Genomic DNA, 23,666 nt, shown 5'->3' with positions numbered 1-23,666 from the left:
ACAACTCTCAAATATTGTTGACTTAGCACCATCAGGTAATGAACAAAGGTTAGCCATAAATGCCCAACAGTGTAATTAAAGACAATGATATGACTCTTCTCCCTCAAAATTTAGAGGATATTCCTCAGAGAAAATTGTATGAAATACCAGTAGCAACAATTTGTTTTCTGCAGCTCCCCCAGAGGAGACAGTCATGGGAGGCAAGAAAGGGATGCCAACTCCTCCTCTTGGCCCTACCTGTACCATAGTATATGAAAGGAGTCAGCAGACATCAAGAAGGTGCCAAGAGAGTCAAGTAAACAAGCATTTAGATCAGAGCTACAAGGGCTTTAGAGGGCCTGGACCTCTCTGGGCCCCATCTGGTCCAATTCCCACATTTTATAAATAAGAACATTGAGGGATAAGAAATGTCAAGTGAATTGCCCAAGGTCATACAGGTGGTGAGAAAGGAAGGATTTGAACTCAGGTCTTCTTGCACTGAACACAGAAAATCTTTCAACAGAACTTTAGTATCGTGTGTGTGTGTGTGTGTGTGTGTGTGTGTGTGTTTTCTTAGGCCTTTGTTTCATCCCTTCATCCTTTCTCTTTTGAGTAAATAATGTAATCCATTTCCCCATACAATTCTAGTACAGTAGAGGCCTTCCCAAGGGACCCTGATCCTTCTTTCTCTACCAATCCCCTTGATATCACTAAGAATGGAGCTTTGCTCTCCCCTGACCTTGACATTATTGGTGTCAGAGAGACACATAGTACCTTGAACACAATTTTGAGGTAGTCCAACAATTCTTATATTGTCTCCTCTGTCTCTTCTGCAGATCACTTGTTTTTCTAATGAGATGTTTCAGATTCTCTTCTATTTTTTCTAGTTTTATCATTTCTTGGTATCTTATAATATCATTCAATTCCACTTACCCTATTTTGGTTTCCAAGGAGCTTTATTCTTTCTTAAGATTTTGTATCTCTTTTTCCAAATGGTTAACTTTCTTTTCATAATTTTTCTGGATTGCTTTTATTTTTTTTCCTTGATCACTCTCATTTGGTTTTTAATTCTTTTTAAAGTTCTTCAAAGAGATATTTTTGGACTTGTGGCCGTATAACATTAGTCACTTTTATTTTGTTTTCATTTTATTTTAGCAGCTTATTATAATCGAGTCTTAATCCCTAGTTGTGGTAATGGTAGCTATGGGGGAGGGGGAGGCAGAAAGGGAAGGGGAGAAGAAAAAAAGAAAAAAATTATACGATAACTTTATCATGTATTTTAAAGGAATAGCAAATTGGACATAATAGATTTGCAATTTCATGGGCAATCATATTTTTATTCTACTATTTTATAAACATGCTTTTGTTCCATAAATTAAAAATAAAATAAATAAATGTGGGGGGAAAAGACATACAGTGTCTTGAACTGGACCTTGGCAACATGATATTTGCAAAAGTACTGGGAGCTGCCTATTCCCACTGGCCACATTTGAGGTGGGGGGCAGGGCAGATAAGTTTAGCTTTTTAAATAACATGCTTACTTGGGGGCATGGCAAGGAAGTCCTTAAGGGTAGAAGAAAGAACATTCTCACTTGAAGGCAGAATCTGGATCTGCAGTCAGTGTTCTCATTGGGATCCTGGAGTCAAAGCGGTAAGGAGCCAGACCCCTCTTTTTATAGAAAAGGAAAATGAGGCCCAAGGAAGTTAAGAGAGCTGCCTAAAGTTACACAGGCAAAATAAGTTTGAGAGGATTTGAACCCAGGTCCTTTGACTTCCAGGCCAGTGTTCTTTCTACCATTTCACTCTCATGCATGGTAATTTAAGAACCTGAGCTGGGAGTGACTCAGCATCAAAGACTTTGACTGATGTCAAAGTACCATCATCCTCCACCCTCCCCTTCTAATGATTAACTGAAAGGAGAGGCAGATTTTGCAAGTATGAACTTGTCACTTTCACATCACCTATTGTGACCTTATCAAAGGAAAGGTGGCCTTTAGCAAAAAAAAAAAAAAAAAAAAAAAAAGCCTGAGGGCCACATGCTGGTGCTTTTGGATCCAAACAGCCCTAAGACAGCCATTGATAATGGCCAGGGCTCCCCATCCTTTCTACCTTCATCTCACACCTTCTGGGAGGTGATTTTCCAGAGGGAGACCTGGGCCATTAGCCTCATCAACAACCACATTAAGGACCTTGGGGAGAAATGTGAGAATTAGCTTATTTGTAACAGGTTTTCTTTGCAACTATCCCTCATAGCTTTTATAGCTTTTCAACACAATATCATCTTGATTCTGATTGACTATTGGGTAGGGTAGCCCATGGTGCATAGATGTTATATCTGTCCTGTAGAACATAACCTTTTTGAAGGCAAGGGCTCTCTGTGGTTTTGTCTTTCTAAACCTAGAATAAGATGGAGGTCTCTGGATATAGTGATTGTTTGATAATTGCCCGTAGACTGGAATGGATACTATTCCATCTGATCCCCTATCTAAATTCTTCCCTCTGTGCCATGATGCCTCTAAGCAAAGGTGTGATACAATTAAGAGTGCTTTAGATTAATTAGTCTGAGAAAAGCTGTATCAAATGGATCAAAGAGATGGAGGTAGGGAGACCAGTTAAAAGGCAATTACAGCAATTTAAGAATGAAGAAATAGGAGGCTAGACTAAAATATTAGATATGGCAGTGTCGAAAAATGGAGGGCATGAAAATTGACAAGGTCTGAGGACTAGTTTAAGATAGAAAACAAATCAAGACGAATGAATGAAAAGTCTAGAGCACATAGAAGTTCAGAAAATCAAAGTTGTTTGGAAAGACCCTGCATATGAGGCAGCTAGATAATGCTGTGGTGGGGGAAGCCCTCGAACTGGGGTCAACAAAGACCTCCATTCAAACTAAACTTTAGATATATAGTAGCTGTGTGACCCTGGACCAGTCACACATTTGTCAGCCTCAGTTTCCTCATCTGTAAAGTGGGAGTGATAACAACACCGACCTCCCAGGGTTGTTGTGAGGATCAAATGAGATAATACGTGTAAAGTGCTTGGCAAACCTTAAAGCTCTATGAAAATACTGCTATTATCATAGTTGTCATCATCATTGTTTGTTTATTACAACCAAGGAGTCCAATCCATTGTCATGTAGTTTCTGTGTGAAAATCTCCAGAGAGGGAAAAGTGATTATACTTCGGCGTTTTTTTCCTCTATCATACCTAAGTTTGCCTCTTTTCCACTTTGTCTTTTTGTTTGCAGTTCTGACCTCTGGCACCTCCTCCAGATGGGATACCTACAAACAGTTGTAACTGGTTCCCATGTTCTCCCTAAGTCTTCCCTTCTCCAGGCTTAAAGTCCCAGTTCTTTTCATCGATCCTCATGCTATGACCTTCACCATTCTGGTCCTCCTTCAACTCAACAATATCCTTCCTATAAATGGCTCACTCAGGGTTGAAAATAGTACTCCTGATATGATCTAACCATGACAAACTACGGTGGGAAGATCAGCTCCTTTTTCCTGGATGCTAAACTAAAAGCCTATTGACTAAAATGATTCCCAAATGATAGCTAGCATTGATAATGTTACTGGTCACCTATTATGAGCTAAGCTTGGTGACCAGCTTCAGAGATTTAATAGAAAGAATTCTAGACAGGATATCACTTGAATCCTGGATTCCAATTCTGCCTTTGATGCTTTTTTCCCCCATGAGATTATATAATGTCGGGCAGCTAGGTGGCGCAGTAGACAAAGCACTGGCCCTGGATTCAGGAGTACCTGAATTCAAATCTGGCCTCAGACACTTGACACTTACTAGCTGTGTGACACTGGGCAAGTCACTTAACCCTCATTGCCCCACCCCCCCAAAAAAAAAACAGAAAGAGATTATATAATGTCACTTCACTTCAGTTTCTTCATCTATGAAATGGGAATAATAATAGTGTCACCTCCCAGGGTTGCTACAAGACTTATATGAGATCATAAGACCATAGGTTAAAGCTAGAAACGACCTCAGAGGCCCCTGAGTCTGTCTCCCCCCTCCCCCATTAGAGATGAAGAGACTAAGGCACAGAGAGATTAAATGTCTAGGGTCACATAGCTAATAAATGTCTAAGGTGGGATTTGAACCCATTTCTTCTTGTCTGCAAGTCCAGTATCCAATATACTACTCCATTTTGCTTCTGAGTATGCCTCTAATGAGGTGCCTTGTCCAAGGTCACATAGATAGCAGACATTTGAGGTGAGATAGTATGTCAGGTGCTCTCTATACTTTGAAGTACTATATAAATGTCATCAGTCCTTATCTTCGTCACCATCACCAATGAATGACCCTGGGACAGAACACTAGGAATCATATGTGAAAGGGTCACAACTTCAGAACATAACCCACATTTCTGAGAACTTTGAGGAATAGGAAAGATTTTTCTGCTGGTGTGGTCACATTAGCCACACTGCCTTGGGACCCTGTAAGGCCCACACTAGTACAAGCCTTTGCCTAAGAGAAGCTATGGAAATTGATAAGAATGTTCATTGTAGGGGACAACTAGGTGGAGCAGTGGATAGAGCACCGGCCCTGGATTCAGGAGAAACTGAGCTCAAATCCAAACTCAAACACTTGACACTTACTAGCTGTGTGACCCTGGGCAAGTCACTTAACCCTCATTGCCCCACACACACACACAAAAAAAAGTTAATTGTTCAGGGCTTCCAAAGAGCCAGTGTCACCCAGATGAAGAGTCAGACTCCTGAACAGGCCCTTATGTTATTGCCTAAGCCTCTCCAGAGCTGAGTGGCCATGTCTCCACCCTCTATGATAGATTCTAGGGGGAAAGATAACATTTTCCTCTTTTATATTCCAGTGGGATCTTCCCTCTATGGCCCTAGGGGGAAAAAACCTTCTATGAGAAATGGGCAGATCTGTTCCTTTCTGGTTTTATAAATTGTGTTTTTAAAATTATTTCCCTAATAATTATCTTTTTAGCTAGAGGCTTTTTATTTTATATTTTAAAAACTTTTTACATCTTAAAGTTTTGATTTGCTGAAATTATAACCCCATTCAGAAGATTCTCCTCTGTCCCCCACCCGCTAATACCAACCGGATCCAATAAAGGAGACAGAATAGTGGCCAGAACACTAGCTAGGAAATTGGAAAATGGGGGTTCAAATAATCACTGGGTCCTTATCTTGTGATCTTAGGTCTCACTGCCTCAGCTCTGTCTCTGTTAAAAGAGACAATTTAACCAGATGATCTCTAAGGTCCTCTAAGGTACCTAATCTGAGTTTTGAAAGGAGCTAAGGGATTTAAGAAGCCAAAGTCAGGGAGGCAAGCATTCCACGCATGGGGGATAGCCTAGGCAAAGGCATAGAGATGGGAGATGAGAAGTGGGAGATGGGACACAACATTCAGGAAATAGAACATAAACCAGCTTGCTTTGAATATTACCAATATGTATCCTGAGATGCATTTGATTCAGACCCTTTCAAAAATCAACTATTGGTCCGTTGACATGGATTGGGAACAGATGCCAAAGGAGATAAAGGAAGATAATGAGAGAACCTCTAACTGCCCTTGATGAATTCAGTTCTTCCCAACAACCCTGTAAAGCAGATAGCTATTATTATCCCCATTTTACAAATGGGGACTTCAAGGAAGACAGAGATCATGACTTGTCCGAGATCACATGCCTAGAAAGTGTCTGAGACAGAATTTGAACTTAGGTATTCTTGACTCCAAGTCCAGTGATCTGTCTACTTCGCCACTAAGGTTCTCATGGTATTCCTATGGGAAAGATAGAGGAGTGTGGATTGGATGGCAGGAGGTTAGATAAATTCTAAAGTGAATGAAAGACTTAACTCAGACTAGTTATTAATGGTTCCATGTCCACTCAGAAGTAGGTCTCCGGTGGAGATCTCAAGGATCTATGCTTAATGCAGAGCTATTTCTCAATCAAAGCATAGATGGAATATTCATAGATTTTCAGATGGCACGAAGCTAAGATGGGGTAGTTAGCCCAATGAATGACAGAATATGGGGCCAAAATTACCTTGACAAGCTAGGTATATGTGATGAAAAGTAATAGAGTTCAGGGTGTAGTGTTAGTCAATTTTTCTAAAAACAAAAACAAATACAAGGGGGGAGCAGATATAACACTGTGGGAAGCTCAGGGCAGGTATGAGGCTATCCATCTATCTATCACTCATAGGTCTCTCCATTGAACCTTAGGCTAGCAGCCAGTATTCCTTTTTGTTTGTGTGTAAGAGATGTAGATGCTGGCCAGCTGGTTTCTGGGAAGTCCAGGAGTACACAGACTGTCCTGATTTATCTTATTGATGATTTTGGATATTGCATGATCTTGATCCCTAATTCTCAACCTCTCTGGAGTTGCAACATCCAGTTTTTGTGCAATTCAGTGAATTCCTACAGTCCCTCCCATACACACATACACACACACACACACACACACACACACACACACACACACACACACCGCTAAAATCCCTTTTAATGGTGCTGAGTCAGGGGGTGGTGTTTAGGAGTAGTTGGGGAGAATGTGATGACAACCTTCAAGACTGGGAATCCTTGATCTAAATTGGAAAAGGAGGAAGGAGCATGGACATGAAGTCAGGAGAAACTTGGTTTAAAATCCTACCTTGTAGACCCACTAGATGGTGACCGAGAACAAGTCTTTCTTAACCTCTTTGTCCTTATCTGCAAACCGGGGCTAATACATTTTGCACTTATGTGGTGGATGTATTGGAGATTCAAGTAAGATTTGGGGTGGACCTGTGATTTCCTTGGGACTAGAAGATTCTGGTGAGGAAACTCCCTCTGTCAATGTATTCTGCACCTTTCTCTGCAGCTTGGAGATTTAGAGAGTTGTCCAGATTGCTGAGACCAACTAACTGACTTACCCAATGTCCCAGAGCAAGTGTCTGTCACAGGCTAGACTTGAATCCAATATTTCTTAACTCCAGTACTGGCTCTTTAACTGCAATATTATACCCCCTCTCACTTAGAACAGAAAGATTTGTTCAAGAACATTTTTCCAGGTTCCTCTTTTTTGTAAACAGTGAAAATAAAGCAGAGAAAGGTGACTTTACTCGGTTAAACTCAATTCAACAAATGGTTAAGTGCCTTCTATGTATAAGGTAGTGTTGCCTATTGGATGGGAAGTTAGCCTCAGAGGCAGTAATAACTGGAACCAGTCCTCACCTCTGCCAGTTCAGTCCTGACCAGAATGCACTTATGGATGTAAGCCTATTTGCCAGGTACTGTTGAATGCTGGGAACACAAATATGGAAGCGAGACATTCCCTCTCATCAAAGAACTTACATGCTATTGGGAGAATGAGAGGGGGCAGAGAAAGCAGTAAAGAGGACCCAGGACAGAAGCCTGGGGGACTGCACATGTAGGGAATGGCACATGGATGAGGACCCAGCGGAGGAGGCAGAGAAGAATGCTCAGTCATGTGGAAGAAGAGGCCAGAAGATCCCAGGGCATGTGTAGTCTTGGTGGCTCTGCCTCCATGATGCCCACCCACCTTCTGTCTCCATGCCCACCTCTCTACTTCAGGTCTGCCTTATCATCTGCCTCTGTGGTTGAAGAAGCCTCCTATTCACTTCATTTTAACGCTGTTTAATTCAATTCTTTTTAATGTGACAAGTATTTGTGATGAGCCAACTGATGCTGTGCAGTGGATGCAAAGACTGTCTCTGCCCTCAAAGATTGTATATTCTATAAGGAGGGGGAAGGAATAACATATACACATAAAATTAGACACAGAATATATATATATATATATATATATATATATATATATATATATATACACAAATACACACACACATATATATATGAAGTCATTTTAGGGGGCACTAGTATTTGGGAAGATCAGAAAGGTCCTCATGCCAAAGATGGGGCAAGAGCTGAGCCTTAAGGCACCCACAGGTTCTAAGAAGCAGAGAGGAGGAGAAGGAAGGGATGTCTCAGAGCTGTGGAGGACTGGACATAGAGATGAGAGAGAGATTGGCATCACCAAGGAGCAGGAAGCTGTTAAGTCAGTGAAGGACTAATCTACAAGAAGCCTCCAAAATCAGGAAGGACCCAGGTTATGAAAGGCTTTAAAATCTCAAAAGACAAGTGTATCTTTGATCCTAAGACAAAAGGGAGCCAGCGCAACTTTTTGAGCAAGGGCAGTGATGTGGCCAGACCATGCTTTAGTGATATTAATTTAGCAGCTGTGGGGAGGCTACCAGTTGTGTGATTCTGGGGGAGTTATTTAATTACTGTGAACCTCACTTTTCTCATCCTTAGAGTGGGAAAAGGGGGCAGTGATGATACTCAGACCCCATTTTGTAAATGACTTATGGTCTGTGAATCCAGTTTGCAACCTAGGAAATGTTTTATAAATGTAATGGCATAATGTTTAAAAGACTTTGTGTATTAATTAATTAAACCATGAATGACTGATTTATTTTAAATGGTTGATTAGAAATACCCTCCACAAAAAGATTTGTCACCTTGGCAATATTAATTTTCTTAATTTATTTTAAATTTGATTGCAGTGAGCACCCCTAATTAACCTGATTTTTTGCTGATAATCACTCTCAATGGAATCAAATCAAAAATCCGGGGATGGATTGAGCGGCACTCAGAAAGAAGCAGCCCTCCGCGCACTCATTCAGCGCACGGGATATAGCTTGGTCCAGGTAGGAACCCTCAGTGATATGCTCCAGAGCTCTTGTCTAAGCAACCTTGAATGTGTCTGGTCTTGGTGGGCTTATGGCCACACAATGTCAACATCTGCTCATCTGACTCCACAGATGGGTGATCTCCTTCAAGGTAAGAAGTCCCTGATGGGAAAGTTACTAAGACAACCTTTCTTATCCTTCAGTTGCAGAGGTGATTTTGCTTTCCTTGGATGGAATGAGGTCATAGGTTTTGAAATAGAAAGGAACCCAGAGACCATCTGGCCCAATTCCTTTTTATAGATGTGGAAATGTAGGATCTGAGATGATAAGAATAAATAGCATAACCAGGATTTGAACTCAGGTCCTCTGACTCCAAGGCTAGCTCTTTTTCTCCTATTCCATCCATGCATGGTTCTACTCACAGCCTGAGAAATCAGCCTAGCATGATTATGATTTCAAATCAAGTCAATTCAAGCAACTATTAAGTGCAAATCACTGTGTTAAAAGTTTGAGAGACAAAAGTAAAATAGAATACAATTACTTCCCTGAAGTTTACATTCTACTAGGAATGTAATACGTTTTTGGTACAGACCTGTGATTTCATCCATGTAGGGAGCACCCTGGCAAGAAAACTAGAGGGCTAACCTCAGAGGGAGGGTGACAGGTCTTACCTATCACATGTTCTCTCTGTGTGACCCTGGGAGACTCGCATAGCTTCCATTTCTGCTGACAACTCTCAAAGACTAAGTCTCAAAGGGGTTACCCATCAGTGTTGGTACACTTGGGAGAGATGACATAAGAACTCTTGTCAAATTAAATAGAATCCATAAACAGAAATGTAGATGCAGTCTAATTTGATCCTATTGAGAAAAGCCCTTCCAACACAATACTTCTTAGAGTTTTTTAGAAATGAGGGCTGAGTCTTGTTGAAGGCAATTTTCTGCACCTATTGATGTAGTCATGTGTATGTAAATGAGAGGAGAACAGAAGGAGTTCCCTTTCACAACAATGACTGGTGGGTTGGGGAGTGGGAAGAGGATGTAAAACTAAAGAAGTAGAGAAAAGAGGGAGTATGGTGCAGTGGCATGAACACGGGCTCTGGAGATGGAGGAGCTGGGCTTGAATCTCCGTTCTGCCTCCTGTTTTTCTGGGTCCCTTTAGATGAGTCATTTAATCTCTCTGGGTCTCTGTTTCCCCATAGGTAAAATGAACAGGGGTGGGGTTGGACTATATGACAAAGTTCATTCCAAATCCAAGTCTACAATATGATAAGGATATGAAATAAAATCACAAAAGACAAAATAGAATATTTCAACTTCATAAAATCAAAAATGATTTCCCCAAAAAAATGAAACAGAAGTTAGAAATAGCTATTGAATGCCCAGGGTGGGGGCAGAGTATGTCTGCATCAAACCCTTCTGACAAAAAGCCTTCAGAAATATATAAAGGGAAAGATTACCTCCTGGTCCTTGAGTCTGTGATAGCTTCAAACACCCAATGTGAGTACTGCAGGTGTCTGTCTGCACCTTATGAAATAGCAGTAGGACTAGATTCAATTTCAGGGGGTTGTGCTCTGGCCCTAGCTCTTCCACTAATTGATTGGGAAACCTTTAGAAAAATCTCTTCATCTCTCAGGATTTCATTTGATTCAAAATATCAGGCCATCACATCTCCAAGGTCCCTTCTAACTTGATGAGTGTCTGATTTTGATTCATGACTATATACCTGGCCCCTCCAGCTTCTTCAGGAAAGTACTAGATGCTCAGTCAGGGAATCTCATCATCAGGAAGAACCTTGGGGGCCACCTAGTCCAAGGTGTAACTGACAAGGCTCCCCCTCCCAGTCTGCAACATGTCTGTGATGCTCATAATTTTGCTTCAAGACTTCCAATGACATAGAACCCACTACCCTTCAAAACAGCCTATAATACCATGGGTTCATTCTAATTTTTAAGGACTTTCTGCTTACAATAAGCAGAAATCTTCTCAGCAACTTCTAGCATTACTCCTGATTAACACCAGCAATAATTAAAAGTATCTTTTTAATACAGCTTTCAGGTTTTCAAAGCACTCTAACTTGATTTTCATAATAACTCTGTGAGGTAGGTGCTATTATCCCATTTCACAGGTGAGGAAGTGGCTTACTGAAGGTCACACAGCTAATAAGTGTCTGAGGAGGTATTCAAATCCACATCTTTCTGACTTCAAGGCCACCACACTCTCCACTACACCATGTTGTCTCTTCTTTCACCCTTGATGAACAGACAGAACCAGTTCAATCCCTCATATGCAAGCTAGCTCTTCAATCAATTAATCAATAAACATTCATTAAGCACCTACTATGTTCCAGGCACTAAATACTTGAACAAATATGACAGGTCTAAAGAATCCAGTGTAAAAGTCCTGGTTAAAGAATGACCTTAATCAAGACACTATAACCTCTCTGTGACTAAATTTCATCTGTAAAATAAGCAAGTTTCAACTAGATGATGTCTGAGCTCCCCTTCAACTCTAGATCCTCTGAAATCTAGCAATATCAGGTACTTAAGCATCCTGAGACCCTGTATGGGAATTGGCTGAGGATAGGTCCTTTCTTTGGCTTCTGGGGTCACTGCTGTAGCCACAGAACATCATCTACAACTGGATAACTTCAGACCACCTCTTGGGTGGACCACCTACTCCCACTTCTGTTTCCCCAGCCTAGAAAATCAGGATCAAACCAACCCAGAGTATGGGGGCAGCTGGTTAGCAAAATGACTGACCGTGGTGGCCCCAGTATTCACTACCTCATCATTTTTGAGGGGACAAATATCCTCCCACCTCAAATCTAGATTTCATAAATTCTAATCACTGTACTCATCATCAAACCCAGCATCATGAAGCTGTTCATCACATCTCTTTGGGGGATGCACTGAAAACCTAATCCAATTTAGACATACATTTTAAAAATCAAAGCAACAATTACTTGATGAGCCAATATTCCCACTATTCCTCACAAGAGCACTGTTCTCTAATTTGCCAAGTGTCTTATATCTCCCATGTGCTTTTCTAACTCCTCTGAGCCGTAGTTCTAATCTTGATCTAAACTAATTCATGTGTATATAACAAAAGCCTCCAACGTGTGTCAGTTTTCTTATCAAACATTTATTTGTTTCAGTTTCTTTTCCTTGTTGCCTTTCTAACCAATATGAAAATGCCTTGGCTTCTGGGAAAAGGAATATGATAGATGGTCACAAGATCACAGAAGCTCAGGGTTTGAAGGGACTTCTGTGACACCTAGTCCAATGTCTACCTGAAAAAGCTCCTCCTACTCAAATGGTGATCCAGATTCTGCCGGAAGAGAGCAAATGAAAGGGACCCATCACCTTCCAAGTCAACTCATTCCACTTTGGGTCAGGGCTAATTGTTAGAAAACTTTCCCAGATATCAATCCTAAATCAGCTCTTCTACAACTTGTGCTCATTGTGTCTAGGTAGTCTGCCCAGTGAAAGTGCAGTCTAAGACCTGAAGGCAGCTTGTCATGTCACACTTGAGTCTTCTCTTCTCATAGATGTGCATGTATGTGTGTATACATAGATATACATGTATGTGTGCACATTATACACATTTTGTATAATGCATATATACATATGTGTGTGTTTGTGTTGACATTACCAGTTTGGCACTTTAGAAAAATCACATTGGTGGCCTTTCACAGTATGGACTGGGGTGGGGTGAGACTTGAGATATGTCCTAGACCAACCAGGAGGCTCTTGCAAGAGTCCAGGTGTGTGCGTGTGGCAAGAGGTGACGTGGTCCTCAATGAGGGCAGTGACTGTGTGAGGATAGAGAAGGGGCCAGATGTAAGAGATGAGGTGAAGGGAGAAACAAGAAGATGCAGTGAGTTTTGGGGTCTGTGAGGGGAGTAGAGTCCAGGGGGTCACCAAGGCTGGAAGAAAAACAATGTCCTCAACAGAAATAGGAAATGTTAGAAACAGGGTGGAGTTGGGGGTTGGGGGGAAGATAATCTGTTCTATTTTAGACATGTTCATTTTGAGTTGCCCATAGAACTAGATACACATACACACATACATATATGAACACACAAAAATACATTGTATGTGTGTATGTAATAGTTTGATTTTAATATTCACAATATATAATCCATTCATACTATTCATATTATATAACATGTATTATATATGCATTATAAATATACATATATACATTTTGGTGTGTATTTTTTTCATTTATAATATTCACAATATAGAATTCTCTTGTAAAATTGTATTTTATAATATTATGTATACATGTGTGTATGTACACACACACACATACATACATACATAGTCCCATGGGCAACTCAAAATGAACATGTCAAAAACAGAACAAATTATCTTTCCCTCACCCCCAAAACTCACCTTGTTTCTAACATTCCCTATTTCTGTTGAGGACACTGCTTTTTTTATAGCATTGGTAACCTCCTGGATTCCTCACACACTCTCATGCACTTCATAGATCCAAGAACTTGCCACATCTCATTTCTCCCTTCACCTCATCTCTCACCTATGGCTCTTTCTCTGCCCTCACTGTCACCACTCTTATTGAGGACCACGTCACCTCTAGCCACATATACCCCTGGACTCTTGCAAGAGCCTCCTAGTTGGTCTCTCTGTCTCAAGTCTCACCCCACCCCAGTCCAGACTCTAAAGGGCCACCAATATGATTTTCCTAAAGTGTCAAACTGGTGGTGTCATCACCTATATTCAATAAACTCTGCTGGTTCCCTTTTACCTCTAGAATCAAATATAAATTTATCAGGCATTTCGATCCCTTCATAACTTGACTCCAACCTGCCTTTCTATCCTTATTACGTATTATTCTCCTCTGCAACTTCTACAATCCAGCCACTTGCTTACTGGCCTCATAGGTGGCACTCCATCTCTATGCCATTGCATTGACCATTTCCTAATCCTAGAATCCACTTCCTTCTCACTTCTACCTCAGGAATTCCTCATTTCCTTCAAGGCTCAGTTCAAGAATCATATTCTGCATGATTTCTTGCCTAGTACCCCAGCTGGTGGTACTTTCTCTCCCCTGCCCCAAATCATCTGGTATCCACTTTGCTTGTGTTTTGCATATACCAATGCATGTGCATGCTGTGTCTCCCCTCTGGGATGTAAGGTCCCTCAGGGAAGTAATAGTTTTTACTCTTGATTAGAGATCCCCAGACCCTAGCACAGTGTCTGACACATATTAGGGCAGTCTTCTTTTTAGTTAGATTGTCAAGAGTTCATTTCAGTTAGGAGAGTTCTTATTGGTTTTTCAGTTTTATTTAAGATTTTAATATATACCTTCAAGATGTTTTCAACTGAGGTGATACTGAATACAGTACACAGTCCCCAATCACAGAAGTAATCTGTACAAGTCTCCAAATGGCTGATGACAAATTTCTGTTAAGCTGCCCACTGAGAAAAGAAACACTTTACTAGTTCTAGAGGGAAATGTAAAATCATCAGAAATCTAGTTAGTACAGGACCAAAGGTATTTAGCATAATGAAGATATATCTATGGGAATTGCTGAATAGGGGGTAAATATTTTCCTTTCTGTGTTATTATTTGTAATAATGCTATAAGGATTTAAAAATTTTTAAGATAAAAAAATCAGTGGCAATTTCTGTACATTTAACTTCTTTTATCTCATTAAATGTTAACAATGCTACAAAAGTGATCATTTAACAATTGTTGCTATTAGAAAAGAAACACTGTAATAAATGTTAATGTTACTATTTTAAACTAAATAAACCAAGTAGATATTAATGCATGTGATGTTGCCAATGTAACACATCACACCATTGTTATAAGAGTAACAATGTAACAATGGTTGATGTTACAAGTGTACCAAATGTTGACAAAGGAAGCTAAGATTTTTAAGTGTACAGGGCAGGACAGTGTTGTTTCTTGTCCAATGCCATTGGAAGACAAAGAAGACCGAGATGTGATCTTGATAGCAGCAGGTTTAACCATTCATATTCCCAGAAATACAAAGAGGAAGTTTACTTTGGGATTTCAGCTTAAGTAGCTGGTTTGTTTTTGTTTTTTTTCTGGCACAGTATTTTTCGGGACTAATCTAATCCTTTATATATTCTTTCAACTAACTGAAGTCTCAAATATCATAGTTGGAGAACCGTCACATGGCAACTGGATTCAGAATCAAAGGACCTGAATTCAAATTTTGACTCTGCCCTCTTACTTCCTGAACGACCTTAATTAAATCACCTACCTACCTTGGGCCTCAGTTTCATGGAACCTCCTTGCTGGAAAGAACCAGAGAGACCATCTAGTCTAGCCCACTGGGAATGTCCTCCACAATATAACCACAAATCATCATGTCGCCTTAGCCTGAAATCTTCCAATCAGGAGAGACCCACTAGCTCCCAAGGCAGCTCGTTGCACTCTGGGATAGCTCTCATTATTCCCAAATGGACCTTTTTGCCATTTCTACCTATTATTCCCAGTTCTCTCCTCTGGGGGTTAAACAGACTATTCAATCCATCCTCCACATGACAACCAATAAAATACATGATGTCAACTATCATGTTCCAGCACATCCCTGTGAGCAACAGATTGGATCTGTGACTTAACTGATATAAAAACTCACTGGGAGGAAATTCCCTCTATCAATGAAGAAGGGCAATTGTTTTAGCAACTTAGTCTTAGAGACTTATCTTGGCACTGCATTGGGAGGTAAGGTCACACAGACAATATGTCTCAGAGGCAGTGCTTGAAAGCAAGTCTTCCTGACTCTGAGGCTGACTCTCTCTTTAGTATGCCCTGCTGCTCTCATCTGGAAGAGTCAGCTCTTAAAATATGCCCGATAGATTGAAATAAATCCTACATTCACAAGGGGCATTTCAGTTTACTTATCTGTGAAATGAGGGAGTTGGACTGGATGACCATAGAGCAGTGGTTGAATTCCTGAAAGAGAGGCCTGAAAAGGAGTGTGTGGGGGTAAAGTGTAGAACAGTGAAGAGAGTTCTGGGGTGCAGCTCAGAGGAAATGGGCCCAAATCCTGGCTTTGTTCTTGACTATACTAACTTGAGTAAGTCACTTAAGCTCCTTGCGCTTCCTGAGGTTGCTTGACCATAAATTGGGTTGAACTAAATGGCTTCTGAGGACATCCTTTTCAACTTTGAATCTATGGCCCTAAAGTCATTGTCTTTCTTGAGGTCAAGTTGAATAATTTAACATTGCACCAGATCAGCCTCTCACACAGAAAGAAGATTGAAATCAGGGCAAGGTTGGAAGAGCTGTATTACCTGAATGTTTCTATTTCTGGACTCCTTTCCTTATCACCTTGAAAAACAAACACAGCTGTCTGTGATGGAGTTTTGTAGGTTACTTGGTAACAGCGACCAATCAGCTCCCCAATGGCCATCCAAGCCAAGTGTGCACACAGGCCTCAAAAAAACCCTGTTGCATGATGTTATTTTTGCTTTGGATGCTGATACTAGAAAAATCCAGATGCATGGGGGAAATGCATACTAGATATGCATGGGGGAAAGACGTGAAACAAAGAGCATCCCTCCATTCAGTGGACGTTTCATTCCTGGAGGTTGATTGGGACCTGGCTTTTTAGCATTTCAGTTCAAGAATGCTTTACCCCAATCAGGAAAAAGCCAAGTCCCTTTCAGATATCACTTTCCTCAGAGGAATGATAGAGCCAAGAAACACTCTTGCATTTGATTGTACTTGTACATAAGAAGCCATGTGGCATGGTAGACTGCTTGCTAGACTTGGAGTTACAATGACCTGGGTCTGAATTCTGCTTCCAGCATGGATTAGCCATGTCTCTGGTACCTAAGCTCTCTCAACTTTGGTTTGTTCTTCCATAAAATGGAGATAACAATAACCATAGCACTTACTTTACAGTGTGGCGGAATACTGAAAGCAGCAAGATGCATAGTGGGTAGAGTTCTGTGCTTGGAGTCAAGAAGAATGGAGTTCACTTCTTACCTCAGATACATATTATCTGTGTCCTTGGATGGGTCATTTTACCTCTCTGAGCCTGTTTCCTCATATGTAAAGTGAGGGGGCCAGTCTTGAAGGCCTCACAGGCCCTGTCCAGTTCTTACTCTTTCATCCTAGTAGCATAGAAAGAATCTGGATTTGAAGTAAACGAGTTTAATCTCAGCTCTGCTGCTTACTACCTGAGCCATTTGGGGCAAGGCCTTTCTTTCTGAGCTTCAAGTTCCTCATCTATAAATTAAAGGAATTAGATGGTAGTCCCTTTCAGCTTTAAATCCTGTAAACTTAAGATAGTTATCTCTGAGACTCAGTTTCCTCACCTTTACATTGGGGGATTGAGAGTAGCTAGACTATATAATCTCTAATGTCCCTTGTAGCTCCAAGCCCATGAACCCCAGTCAGCTAGGTGGTGAAGTGGATAGAGCCCTGGGCCTGGAGCCAGGAAGACCCAAATTCAAATCCAGCCTCAGACACTTACTAACTGTGTAACGCTGGGTATGTCACTTCACTGTGTTTGCCTCAGTTTCCTAATCTGTAAAATGAACTGGAGAAGGAAATGACAAACCACTGCAGGATCTTTGCCAAGAGAACTCCAAATGGGGTCATGAAGAGTCAGACACAACTGAAACAACTGAACATTTCCTCTCACTGGCTCTCAGCTTCTTCCTTTGTAAAATGAGTAGGTTGGCTTAGATAATCTCTATGATCCCTTCTAATTCTAAATCATTTGGCCTGTTTGACCAGAAGAGGACAGGGATGGCTTTGTAGCCCTTAGCCTCTAGCACTGCATTTTGTAAGCATTTATTAAGCACTTACAATATGCCAAGCACTGTTCTAAGGACTGGAGATACAAAGAGAGGCAAAAACATGGTCCCTGCCAAAGGGCTCATACCCTCATAGGAGACACAACATGCAAACAATGTTGTACACACAAGATATATGTCTAGTGTAAATGGGAGGTGACCTCAGAGCAATGGAGGTTGCAATAACAGGGAAAGACCTCTTGCATAAGATAGGATTTGGGCAGAGTGTCCAAGGAGGCCAGGAAAGTCATGAGGTATAGACGAGTAGGGAAAGGGTTCCAAGAATGGGGGAAGCCAGCACAAATGAACAGAATTGGGAGATGGCATATCAGGTATGGGGCCCAACAAGGAGGGCTGCATCACTGTGTCATAGACTGCCGAAGACTGGAGAGCTAGGATGGGGCCAGGGGGTGAAGAGTCTTAAGAACTGACAGAGGATTTTCTATTTGCTCCTGGGGTTAATAAGGAGCTGCTGAAGATTATTCAGTGGCAGGGTGACAGGGTCCGCCTCGCCCTTTAATAGAACACTGGGCAGAGTGGATGGTGAATATGAATCTGTTGAATAATGAATGACCTTTTTAGAGGTCACAGGACTGGGCTGTAGAGAGCTCTGTTCACCATACTAAGGAGTCTGACATTATCTCAAGGAGCCATTCTACTTTTTGACTTGGAAGATGGAGTTGGAGGTGGAATATGTGGAAGTGATCAGGATCATGGATGGCATCACAAAATTTCTGAAGTTCAGAGCTTCAAAGAGACCTCAGTTACCATCTAGTTGAACCCACATCCAAATAAGAATCCCACACAGTCTACAATGGACCTTACAATCCTTTGCTTGAAGCCTGTCCATGAGAGGGAGCCCATTAACATCTAAGGTGGAGCCTATTTTACTTTTTGGTGACTCTGAGTTCTAGAAAGCTTTTCTTACACAAATCTGCCTCTTTGCAGTTTTGATGTTTTCTGATAATAGGGATGGTGTAAACTCCACTGTTTGGCATTTAGAGCTCTTCCACCCTCCCTTCTTCCTATCTTTCCTCTCTTTAACAACCCCACCCTTCCACGAACACCACTCCCTGCACTCTATGGCCCAGCTATTCTGGACTACGTGTTCCTCACATAGGACACTACCTCCCATCTCCATGCCTTTGCACTGGAGTCCTGCAGACCTACAATGTTTCTCTTTCCTCATTTTTAGAACCCTTGATTTCTTTGAAAACTCAGCTCCAATACCAACTTCTATGAGATATTTTCCCAGGCCCTTCCCTTACAGGAACTCCTGCCTCTTTCTCAAAGACTGTCTCTCATCTATACATCTATGTCATCAAGCATCTTGCATTTATCTGCACATTATATCCCCCATTAGAATGTGAGTTCCTGAAGATCAGAGATTCATTTTGTCTTGGAGACATCTCATCCAAAGCCTTCATTTAACAAATAAGGAAACTGAGGGAGGCTTAGAAAGGAGGAGTGACTTTTCTAAGGTCACACAGCCAATCCATAGAAGATTCCAGGTCTCAAGAAATCATAGAGGTGGAATGGATATTGTTCAAGTTCACCTGGTTCACTGCCCATAAATGAGGAGACTGAGTCCCAGAAAAGTTAAATGAGTTAGTTAAGGTCACACAGGTTGTGTACTTCCTATTGCAACATCAACTTACTCCTAGCCTACATCTCTGTCAGCTGAAGAAATAAGGCAACCAGAAGATTTAACCCAAATCATATTCTTTAGGAAAAACCCCTGACAAAGGACTAACTCTGTATTCCTTTGAGAAGGAGTGGACCATAGGATATAGAGCAAGAAAGGAGCAGAAGGGTCAGAAATTCCCTTCTAACTCTGGGATTCTGACATGTTCATTGACTTGCCCAAGGCCACAGGGAGAAACAAGAGCAGCCAAGATTTGAACTCAGCTATTCTGACTGCAAATCCGTGGCTCTTTTTACCACCTCATCTCCATCCTAACACTGTCTTCTCCCGCAAGATGCAAGTACTGATTGACTGCAATTATAACTCTTCAACACAAAGAATTTGCCAAGTACATTTGATGGGGTAAATTAGTGGGGACTTTGGTGAATCATTGATTGAAAAGTCTAGCAAGGCCTCAGAGGGGAGCTAAGGGAACTAGACCCAGGTCCTTTGTCCTCCTTCTGAGAGTCAGTGCGGTACCGTGGAAAGAGCTCGATTTAAAGCCAGATGTTTGGGCTCTGTTTTTGTTTTTTTTTTTTTGGCTAGGGGCAATTGGGGTTAAGTGACTTGTCCAGGGTCACACAGCTAGTAAGTGTCAAGTGTCTGAGGTCGGATTTGAACTCAGGTCCTCCTGAATCCAGGGCCAATGCTCTACCACTGTGCCACCAGCTGCCCTGGCTCTGTTTCTTATAAACATTGTGACTTTGAGCATGTCACATAACCTTGTATTGAGTAGGAGTTGGAAGGGATTTCAGCAGCCATCTAGTCCCACCCAAACAGGAAGGAACTGTCCCTTTAACAAACTCAAGTGGTTTGCCAACTTCTGCTTGGAGGCCTCCATGGAGGGGGTAACTATCCATTCCCACTTGGCATTAGCTCTCATTGTTAGAAAGTTTCATTTCTGGTTTTGCCTTCCTCACTGTGAGCCTCTGCCCCATCCTTTGCCTTTTTGGTCCCCTCTGGACCCCCTCCTCCACTGATAGCCCTTCTAATAGCTGAATGTGGTTATCACGAAGCCCTCCCCAAGATCTCTCTAAGGGAAACACCCCATTTCTTTCAAGTGATTCTGGCTTTGCTCTGAACACCTTCCAGCTTATCAGAGGTCCTTGAAACTACATGCCCGGAAGTGGCCTGAACTTACTGAACACAAAACTCCACATGAAGTCTGATGAAGGGAAAGGACAGTGGCATATCCTACCTCCTGGAAGCCAGATCCCTTTGATAAGGTCCCTGGTGCTTATTTCTGGGCCTCCATTTAATCCTATGCAAAATGGGAGGATTAAACCAGGGGCCCTTCAAGCTCTCTATCTGTGATTCAATGATCAATTTCCTCATGTGTAAGAAAGACTGGGGAGATTGGATTTGATGATTTTAAAGGTACCTCCCAAATCTAAATTGAATATATTGTGTACTCGGGTCATTGACACAGCAAAGACCCTCTTGGAGGCACTTTAGTGGATGTGTTTATCCTATCCTTATCAGGGCTTGTTGGGTTCACTCTCACCTGCTCTCTCTGAGGAGCAGATCTGGAGAACATCCAGCTTCCTGTGTATATTCTTTTAATCTTCCAATCAGAAGTCATCAATTTAGACCCTTGCGACATTATGTTCTGTATGTGTTCTATTATATCTAGATCTACAGAAAAATAATCCTGGCATTAACCAACTATCAGCTTCTTCCATCGGGCCCATTAGATGGCTGTTAATAGTGGTTTCACATACTTCTTGAGGCTCCGTGATTGACTAGCAAGCATGTTGGATTTGGAGCCAAGAAAACCAGGGTTCAAATCTCACCTCTGATAATCACTAACTGTGTGACCTTGACCTGGACATTCTCTCTCAGCAAGGGTCTTTTTTATCCATTTGGGGATCAGAAGGACTATAGTGTCTGTCTCACAGGGTTGTTGTGAGGTTCCAAGGAGATAATACCCATTGCATATTTTGTAAACTTTCAAGTGCTATATAAATGTCAACCATCGTTACCCTTATTTTATTATTTGGGACAGAACTAGACCTGGGGTTGTAGTTGAGACAAGGACTCCCTCTAGCAATGAAGGTTAACAAGTCTATAGCCTAGAGAACTGACAAGAGCACTGAGAGTTTGTGTCCACCAGTATGTTCTCAAAGACAGGACTTAACTCATGTCTCCTTGACTTGAAGGTTGTCTTCCTAGCCACCATGTCATGCTGACCCTCCTTTAGGCCATTATGATTTGCATTAACATTCCAATATTTTAATGGTTGCATTATATCTTCAATGTGGGAGGTCCCTCCCATGATTCAAAGGCAGTCTTTCTGTTCCTGTTAATCCTGTGCAACTTTTGTTATCATCCTTCCATTTACACCATATATATCTTGTGTGTACATAATCACTTGGCTTATTGTCTCCCCATTAGACCCCTTGAGGAGAGGGACTATGCTTTTTACTTTTTTTAAGGCCCCTGTTTAGCATAATACCTGGCAAACAGGAGGCACTTAATAAATGATTAATGATGATGATGCCCTTCCATAAGGTCACTCCAGTGAGTGTTCCCTCACCACCACCAAGCTATTTTTTCTAGAAATTACCAGACAAATAATTCTAAAAGCCCAGATGAGAATAGTGGAGCTAGGGTCATCTCCTCCACAATAGAGCAATTGGAAAAATGATTTGGCCTTTATATTCTTCTTAGAAGAATCCAGTCTTCTTATACCCAACCACTGTGCAAAACTGCCAGTGATCAAAATAGTCATACTCTTGTAAGAGAACATCTAAACCCAGGGCCTTCCTCTTCCTCTGGTTGTCAGTTGCTGCCCATCGTAGAACATTAGCTCACGCTCACAATGCATGACCACCGATATCTTAAATAGGTAGCAAAAGTCCCAGGGGCCAGATTGGGCCAGCGGAGCACTAATACACACCCCCACCCCACATGTTTCCCTAAGCTCTGTGTCCCAGCTGCCCACACTCCAGGGCTATTTTCAGGCTCAGAAGAATCCCTGTGTCCACTGGCCGGACATGCCAGAGTGTGGTGTGGATGTGTCTAAATGGGTGAGCAATTTGAAGTCGTTAAAATAGGTAGATAGCATGTCCACAGCCTGATGAAGCAAGAAGCTCTAGCATGCCATGCAAGGGAAATGTATCTGAGAAGTTATTTTCACATTCTAGTGACATTAGGTCACTATACCCATCCCTGTCCCCTGCTGAGCGATCTTTAAGGGATTGCCCTGGAGCTTCATGGACTAACTGCCAGGCCAAAACCAACAATTTCCCCCAGAGTACGTCAGACCATGACCCTCTGTTGCAAAGTAAAGAGACCCTTGGAACTCAATTGGTGTCATTCCAGTTACTGACCAACCTAGGACCATAGCTCACCATGTACAACCTGGAGCCCTTGCTGTTTGGGAGGCTCTTTACTAAAAACAACAACAACAACAACAAACCCTTCTAACTAGCACCCAGTCTTAAATTTCCAATGTAGGATGCTTTTCCCTATTGCAAAGGTCAAGAAAAACATCCATTCTTGATCCACTGAAGTCTTCGACAATGAGAATGAAGGATTATTTAGTGGTGATTTTGCAATACAGCAACAACAATGAAGAAAAGCATCAGAAGTCCATCTTTAGAAATGCATCAGTTCAAGAACATAATTACCAACACTCGAAACCAGCACAGTCCTGGTGAAAATACAAAAAAACAGAAACAAGGTGACTGCTCAGTCTTCTATCATCTCAGCCACAGATAAATGACATCCATTGTATTCCAAGAACATGGCTGCATTTGACATTCTTCTGTTGGTTGTTAGAAGAGGTAGCAGGGTCAGTCAGGTGGCACAGTAGATAAAGCATCATCCCTGGATTCAAGAGGACCTGAGTTCAAATCTGGCCTCAGACACTTGACACTTACTAGCTGTGTGACCTTGGGCAAGTCATATAACCCTCATTGTCCTGCAAAAAAAAAAAAGAGGTAGCATCTCATGGTGGATAGTGCTCAGCTTGGTGTCCTGAACACCTGGGTTCATTCTCCACCTCTGAAAAGGACAAGATGTGTGATCATGCTTCACCTCTCTGTGAAGGATGCTAATTATCCCCATTTTACAGATGAGGAAACTGAGACTAACCCGCATGTTACAAAAGCCAGTAAGTGGCAAAGCTGGGAATCCAAGCCTGGGTTGTCTGAATGCAAATACAATGCTCTTTTGCTGTTTCTGATTCCAGAGCCAGGTAGAGTTACTATGTTAGCACCTCAGATGAAGGGGAAAGGCCTTAAACTATGAGCCTCTTGTGGTATAAAGTAATCATAATCATTCATTTGCTTATTTCACCACAGAACCACAGCACAGATTTAAGGGTTTTCCACTCTGGCATTTGAAAACTGGAAAGGAGTTTAGAGACAGTCTTTTTTAAATTTAATTTAATTTTTGTCAGGACAATGAGGGTTAAGTGACTTGCCCAAGGTCACACAGCTAGTAAGTGTCAAGTATCTGAGGCCAGATTTGAACTCAGGTCCTCCTGAATCCAGGGCCAGTGCTTTATCCCC

The 23,666-nt window shown here is 41.6% G+C and overlaps 1 protein-coding gene across 3 annotated transcripts in view; it reads left to right on the top strand.

Moving 5' to 3' along the window:
- A1CF (APOBEC1 complementation factor) overlaps positions 1 to 23,666 on the top strand; it is a 102,428-nt gene that overhangs the window by 25,957 nt on the left and 52,805 nt on the right. For 2 of the 3 annotated variants that reach the window (XM_043983145.1, XM_043983144.1), the window contains exon 2: positions 8,531 to 8,674. The exons of the other annotated variant lie outside the window; for it this stretch is intronic. In XM_043983145.1, the coding sequence (XP_043839080.1) occupies positions 8,576 to 8,674 (99 nt within the window). In that variant the 5' untranslated portion in view covers positions 8,531 to 8,575. The remainder of the gene's footprint in view (positions 1 to 8,530; positions 8,675 to 23,666) is intronic. 3 annotated transcript variants of the gene reach the window in all.

The sequence above is a fragment of the Dromiciops gliroides genome, chromosome 2 (genome assembly GCF_019393635.1).
Source record: "Dromiciops gliroides isolate mDroGli1 chromosome 2, mDroGli1.pri, whole genome shotgun sequence".
Classification (NCBI taxonomy): Eukaryota; Metazoa; Chordata; class Mammalia; order Microbiotheria; family Microbiotheriidae; genus Dromiciops; species Dromiciops gliroides.
Note: the sequence above shows the minus strand (reverse complement) of the source record. Positions and strands in the feature narration are given on the sequence as shown.